The following is a 7,589-nucleotide window of genomic DNA, read 5'->3' on the forward strand; positions in this document are numbered from 1 at the left end:
CAAGTGTGCATGGAGTATGCAGCATTTGCTAATATACTGAACTCCTTATTTGCAGTGCCCATGCTATTTCAGGTCTGGACATCATTTGGACACGCTGCCAGACATAAACACTTGTTTGAATATGAGCTCTGGATACCATCAGTCATCCTGCTTTCTCTTTTTTTTTCTTGTTAGTATCTGTACATCTTGTAATAAAACTAATGTATCAACGCTCTGCCACGTCTACTCTCATCTAGCCAACCTAGATCTCATGTAAAATTGCTGAAGACTTACGGTGGTGTGTTTGTTTTGGAAACTCACCTTGATTAGAATAAGCAATATTCATGTCAACTACAAGATCAGTTTAGATTAGAGGGGAGATTTTATTAGTATGTGACTTTTGCTGAATTGGAGTAACTGTTTATCTCTGGACTGTGCATGTTGCATATTTAATAATAGAAGACATGAAACAATGATAGTTTATGGCTGGAAGGATGGGCCTTTGACATCAGAATGCTTTATGACACAAGTGTTTGTTTTAGTTACTCTAACCAGCTGGCATAATTGCCCTTTCTAGGTGCTATAGATCCAAATGTCATTCTAAATTTAGCCCATCTCAGAGTAATAAAAGTCCCAAGCTATTAAAATATTTTGCTTTGGATGGATCTAAGCTGATGCTCACATCCAGACGTTTTAGACTGAGTAAAGTTTAGCTAGTTTGTCTGAGTCTTTAGTTAGCAGTTAAAACACAAGTTTGACAAATGGACACAAATTAAAACATTTAATTAGAAACTAGTGAGAAGCAGAGCCTCAATATATCATACTAGAAAAGCAGCACCGTCTTGAGGTGAAAAGTAAGTTGGATCATGAATAATAGTTACAGAAAGCTAAATTATTCAAGTCTGAAATTATTTATCAACAGATTTAAAAGGGACAATGTCAACATATTTAGGCCCATCTTATTTTTCTAATCTGAGTCTTCTAATACTTAGTAGTTAACATTTTAATGTTTAACGCTATAAAAAGGCACTTTGTTTTCTAGAGCAACAGTTGTACTGTATTTATTCCTGCTGATACTGATATCCTGAGACGAAACTCAGTGTTGCTTTCAAATGTTCATCAGTGAGCCTTGACCTTAACACAGATTTGTTAATCTTCATGGAAGAAAAAAACTCTTCACATATATATGTACTTCCAAACATTACCATAATCCTTGTGGAAGCAGAGAAAAACATGGGAAATCATTCTTGCGAAAGAAACCTGTAGAATTCTGGAATTCGAACATCCGTAGACTTCTGCTTCAAAATGGTGCCACACTGAAGCTGCACTAACTCCATCTGCATTTCCTCTGCAATAGTCAATTTCAACAGCAAATGGTGTGGAAAAAAGTTGAAAATGTGGTTCAAGGGCCTAGAAATCTTTAAACCGCACATCAAACTGTTTGTGTAAGTTAGAAATGATCTCTGCATATTCTTTCAAGGATTTGGGTTCAGCTTTTCCTAAGGTATTCAGAGCTGAGAAATGGACCAAAGTGCCAGCAGTCAGCTGTTTCCCCCACAAAGTAAGCTTGACTTTGAATGACTTAACGCTGTCATACATCTGTGTTACCACCTGTTTTCTACCCTTGAAGTTTCAAGTTCAGTGCATTCAGGTGATCAGTTACATCTGTTAAAAAAGCAAGGTTGCAGATAAAAGTGCAATCAGCAAGCTGTGGAACCTCCTTGTTTTTCATTTTCATGAAGGAATCAATCTTCTCTCTAAGTGCAAAATCCGCTTCAAAACACTTCCACGACTCAACCTTCTAACTTGAGTGTGATACAGAAGTTCCCCATATTCACTGTCCATACTTGCTAGAAAAGAAGTGAACTGTCTGTGTCATTCAGCCCTCGTGCACGTATAAAATTAACAGTTATAACAACTACATCCATAACTTCCTTTATTTGTAGACTTTTACTGCCCAGGGCTTCTTAGTGCAAAATACAATGTATACTGGTGATGCGACAGGAAGTAACTGGGGATGGGGCACAGGGAGCATGGTGGGCCGCAGGGAAGAGCTCCGTGGGCGGCATGTTTGAGACCCCTGGTTTAGATCAATATGACTTTGTCTTTGCACCAATTTATCTACTTACCTCCAAATATACTAAATAGGGACAGATGCAGTTTAATTTAGTAACTCAAACCATCAGGTAGAATTTATTACTTTCATTTCTCAAAATAAAGTAAAAATTTGTTTGTTTACATGTAATACAAATGTACCAGAAAATCTGTTTAAAAACAAGCATGTTGCTTAGAGTAATAATGCTGTGCTGAATGTTTTAATGATTCTTTCAAACATAATCCTGTTTTTATATATAATTTTTTTTTCTTTGATAGAGGAGTGAATGTTGTTCCTTTCCTAGAGTTCATTGGGGTACCAGAAAGCATTGTAAGCATTCTGAAAAACTCTCAGAGTGGATATGCACTAACTGCGTATGCAATGTATAAGGTAGGTACCATTATAGTTAATTGGTTCTGACATTGCCCAGTGATCTGAACAGTTCTCTTATTTCTCTTAGATCAGAAAGAATTAGCTCTGTTCTCCCTCTTAATAGTTTAGACATTTTTAAATGAATGTTTTAAACCTAAATATTCATGTTACTCAAGTTAAAAGGGTCATAGTGCTTTTAAGCACCTTTGCATCACTATAAAATACTCCTGAACTGTTTTGTTTGTTGAATAAAAGTGTTCTCTAAAAGTGGTGACAATCCAGCATAATATCTCTGTTTTCCCTGTACGTAACTCACAGAGCTAGAGAGTGACAGTTTAAATGCTTTGAATTCTTCAGGTGACAGTGCTTTTTTTTTTTTTCCTACTGAATTTTTTTAGTTTAGTGCTTATGCTTTCATCGCTCTCTCTTAGTTGGGATTTCATTGTCCAATTGTCCTAATATACTACTTTAAAGATCAGATTTTGGATATTTTTTTCTGGGTTTAGATCTGCATAATCTGTTTTTATGGTGCTTTGAATATGTACAAGAGCTAAGTATTAACACCTTTATTTACAATACATTGTCCTTTTGTTGTGCGAACATCTGATTGATTGTTTTAATGCATTTTACTAGTTATGTAGCTAACTTTTGTCCTAAGTAAAGGGATGATGAAGTAAAGGCACAGACACTTGCCAGTTTAAACAGTTTAGTATACTGGTGCCTATAGGTAGTCAATGGATGTATGTATTTAAAATATAAAGATTTTATAATAAACACAACCTATTCTTGGATTGGTATATAGTGCATATGTGTACTATTTTCAGGAGATGTGGCCGTGCCAAGTATATGTACATTTCTTGCTTTGAGTCCAATCCTGCTCCCATTGAAATGGAGGGAAGTAGGATCAAGCCTGATATAAATGTAAGGGCTACATTTTCAGAAATACGCATCTCCTATCTAGGTCCATAAATGCAGATGACATTTTCAAAACAATGAGAGCTGCTGGGTGCTATTTTCTTCTGAAAATCTGGCCCTGTAGCTACTCAGAGTTGACTTAATGTTTAACATCAGGTGGTGTCTTGAGGCCAGCCACATCCAGGCCCCATTTTGCTAGTCACTTGTGCAGACATTTAAAAAATAATTCCTACCCCCAAAGAATTCATAATCTAAAATTGCATGCTAGTAATCTTTTTCTCAGGGTCTTTGCTTTTTGGAAGAGAATATTCATTTGACCAACTTTCTCTCTTTTTCTTTTACATTTCCTGCCTCCTCTGTAGCTGCTCACGTTGTGGGGTAACTGCTAGATTTTCCCAGTAGTCTTCATTTTTGGATATTGGGATAACATTTCCCTGTAAAGTAAATACCCTTTTTAATAAGAGGGTTTCTTTTAACCATTAGCTGGAGGCTAGGTGTCCTAGAATCCCAGAAGATAGTATAGAATGTGTAAGTATTCAGTGAATTTTCTAACAATTTTTATAAATATTTGCCACTGTTTTGAAAATTCTAGTCAGTAAGTAGAAGTCCCTTTTAATTATACGTAATCAAGGGCCTGGTTTGATGCAGACTAGGACTGAATCTGCTTTGTTGCTAGAAAACAGTAGAAAATACAGTTTCAATTCAATAATTTATCTTTGCTATTGTAAACTTTATGAAAAATGAATTGGCATTTAGTCTTACATCACCTTTTTACATTTTTGGTTTTTGGTGTTTCTTTGTAATGAAACAGATTCTTTCAGTCTTACTTTGCATGCTGAGTTATCAAATCATCCTGGTGGCTGCTCACCATTCGCTTTCTTTTATTTTTGTTTTGTTTAAATGGTATTTAAAATATTTGTAGGAACTTGCTCTTTTGTTACAGGGTGCAGTGACTGTCAATAACATGACAAATTATGACTTCTTAGGTTTTCTGTTTGGGCTTATCTGTCTTATTCCACGCCAGCGTCTAGCCTGTAATAAAGGTGACTGGCCTTCAAGTCTTATAGCATTGTTTAGTATTTTCCCAAGGAGCAATTAAGCAAAGTGAGATTATTCTAAAGTGAGAGACAGATGCAGAGAGTATTTATAAGTAGCTAAAGAGCTGTCAAACCTTCAGCCCTTGGAGAATTAAGAATTAGTATTTGTCCTCCCACTTTTATTTCATGATGATATGTCATCATATGGAGATCAGAGCTGGGAACAAAGATTTGGGTAGGAGAAGAAAAGGAGCAATAAAGGATGAGAGATTAGACAGCACGATCCAGAGGGTTCATTTAGACCTTGTTTTCACTAGAGGTTTGTCTGCACTAGTACTTTTGTCAGTAAAACTTTTCTGTCAGAGGTGTGAAAAAACACACCTCTGACCGAAAGAAGTTTCACCAACAAAGCACTGGTGTGGACAGCACTGTGTCGGCTGGAGATGCTCTCCATAGCTACTGTCGCTTGTTAGAGGTGGTTTAACATGCCAGTGGGAGAGCTCTCTATGCTGGTGGGAGAGAGCAGCTCCGTGGGAGACCTTACAGCAGTGCATCTGCAGTAGACATAGCCTAGAAAAAAGAGTACTAATGTGGTAAAATCCTGCTGTGGACAAGGCCATTTGTAGTTTTCACGCTTGTTAGCTGATCGAGAGGTTAATGAGAACTACTTGTCGACAGCAGGATTTTACCACGTTTGCTAACACATGGTAAAAAGGCTACCTTTTTTTTCCTAATGTGGATGCTCCCTTAGCCACTGCACAAATCCAGTCTGCATTTCTTTAACGTATATAGTTTTTAAACTTCTCATTCTTTCAGTTGTCACCTCCTGCCCCCCCCGTCACACTTTTCTCGATCTGCATGATCAAAAGGAAGTATTACGCTGGTACATACTTTTTAAGAAATTAACCTACAAACCTTCTGGTTTTATGCACAAGGACAAAATCACCTTGTTACCTGGATGGGAGACTTCTAAAGAACCTCTAGGGCCTAAATTAAGAAGTAGTATTGGTTATTTAGTATATGTAATTCAGGCAAAATGCTCATGTCATGGTGCATATTGGTATATAATAAAGAGGCACTGTGCTTTTGCAGGAGATGGAAAATGGAATTCCTGATCACTTGCAGTCAGCAAAGATCCTGTGGTACTTTGCATTAAAAAAAAAAAAAAGTTAGTTTAGGGGCAAACTCATTGCGATGTTAAACAGCTGCTGCATTTCATCCCAGAAGTGATACATCTCAGGGGTACATGAAGTTATGCCTAGTTGGCAATCTCTCTTCAAACCTGTAATACTTGGGATACTTCAAATGAAAAAGTGTATGTGTGAGAGAGAGAGAGAGAGTGCCTTTCTGAAGAATTCACTTCAGAATAGGTTAATTTATTTCCTTATAACTTGGAGCTCCTTTTTTTAAAAGTTAGAATTGGTCAATATAAGCTTTATAAAAAAAATGAAGAGATTTTCTAAAGAATATCCTTGGCCCATTTACACATAATTTTGATAGTTTTTTGGTTTCCTTTAAGATTGCAACTCCTGCCAGATACACGGTAACTTTAGGAGGAACATCCATTACTGTCAAGTATCTTCGTAAGCATGGCTACATGTCCACACCTCCTCCGGTAACAGAATACCTCCAGGATAGAATGGAAGAAACAAAAGAGCGTCTCTCAGGGAAAATGGAGGAAACCAGGGACATGATTAGTGAGAAAATGGAGGAAACAAAGGATAGACTAACAGAGAAGATGGAAGAAACAAAGGATAGAATAACCGAAAAAATACAAGAAACCAAAGATAAAGTTTCATTTAAAAAAAGAAAAGAATAAGAAAATGCTCAGCTTAGGTTGTACAAAAAATTATGCAATTTAATCCTTTTTGGAGCATCCTGATATGGACTTTCTCCTGAGCTTTCATTTGGCTGGCTGGAGAATATCCGTGTTCTAAGGAGTAAAGATTCTTAAATGCTAAGGTTCTTTTTAAAAGAAAAAATCTGTCTTATGAAAGAAAATGAATCTAGTATTAAAAATCCATATGTGCAATGGCCATTGGTGGTCAGTTTTTGGTAAGTCACAATGCTTCTCTAAGATCCACAATATTATTCTAGTCGTCAGCTGGGAACCACCATTGTCAGACTGGTTCCTCCATTCCCTGGGAATACAGATTTTGTTTTTCAGAGAGAGGATATGTCTCTTTCAGTCACATATAACATACGCACTGATCTCTCTCTCTAACCACTGCCATCTCAATTCTGAGACAAACCCTTTGTGCTGGTGCTGCAAGTGACTGAACTAATGGGCCAGATCCTTAGCTAGTGTAAAATGCCATAGCGACACTGACTTCAGTTGAGTTACAACAGCTTACACCAGCTGTGGATCTGGATCTTTGTTTTAAAAAATGGTGTCTTGAAACTTTCAAAGGCCTTTCAACTGAAAATTATAGTAAGAGTTAATTACAATAGCCAGGTATTCATTTATACTTTTTGTGTTTTATATAAAAGTTGAATTACGATTGAGAAGGTTGTAGGATTGAATAAAATGTACTGACTGTAACTGCATACGGACTAAAGCATAACTGGTTCATTTTCACCCAGAATGATGCTGTAATTTACTGACGGTGTTCTGCTTTGTACTAGCTTGCAATAATAAACATTAAAGGGAGATAAGTCTGCACTTACTGATGGCATATAGTGATAATTTTTTAAAATATAGTGGTGGGCCCAAATGTTGCTCACTTACATGAGAATTTTCACTGATGTCAATAGGACTGATAGGATTCCTGCTTATTGCATGTTATCAGACACTTAAAATGAGTTTCCTCCACACACACTTCTGGTTTTAAATTAACCTAAAAATGTTAATTGGAGTAAAGGTTTATGCACTGTTCCTGAACACCATACAAGGTCTCTGGCTGAAACTATAGACCATCTGACTACCAAGGCACCATCATTTCATGACCCATTTTGGCCAAAATCCATATAGAAGCAGGAGAGGAGACTGAATTCTTTCTGTTTGGTGTGGGCTTCCCCATTATTTCTATTACAAGTTATCACTTTGCAGCAAGAAGATGGCCTCCACTACTTGTTTCACAAAGGTTTCTTTTAGGAGAAGAAAAGAGAGTAATGTTGGAGGATTGAGTGGGGGTCAAGAAGTGAAGAGCAGCTCCAGTTTAAGCAAATGTCCACTCTTTTTTCTGTGTCTG

At 36.9% G+C, this 7,589-nt stretch overlaps 1 protein-coding gene across 4 annotated transcripts in view; it reads left to right on the forward strand.

Annotated features, from left to right (window-relative positions):
• FAM210A (family with sequence similarity 210 member A) overlaps positions 1-7,065 on the forward strand; it is a 30,118-nt gene extending 23,053 nt beyond the window's left edge. For all 4 annotated transcript variants that reach the window (XM_030552686.1, XM_030552687.1, XM_030552685.1 and 1 more), the window contains exons 3-4: positions 2,353-2,464; positions 5,918-7,065. In XM_030552686.1, coding sequence (XP_030408546.1) covers positions 2,353-2,464; positions 5,918-6,217 — 412 coding nt within the window. In that variant the 3' untranslated portion in view covers positions 6,218-7,065. The remainder of the gene's footprint in view (positions 1-2,352; positions 2,465-5,917) is intronic.
• The last annotated feature ends 524 nt before the right edge of the window (positions 7,066-7,589 follow it).

This window comes from Gopherus evgoodei, chromosome 2, assembly GCF_007399415.2.
Source record: "Gopherus evgoodei ecotype Sinaloan lineage chromosome 2, rGopEvg1_v1.p, whole genome shotgun sequence".
NCBI classification, from domain to species: Eukaryota; Metazoa; Chordata; order Testudines; family Testudinidae; genus Gopherus; species Gopherus evgoodei.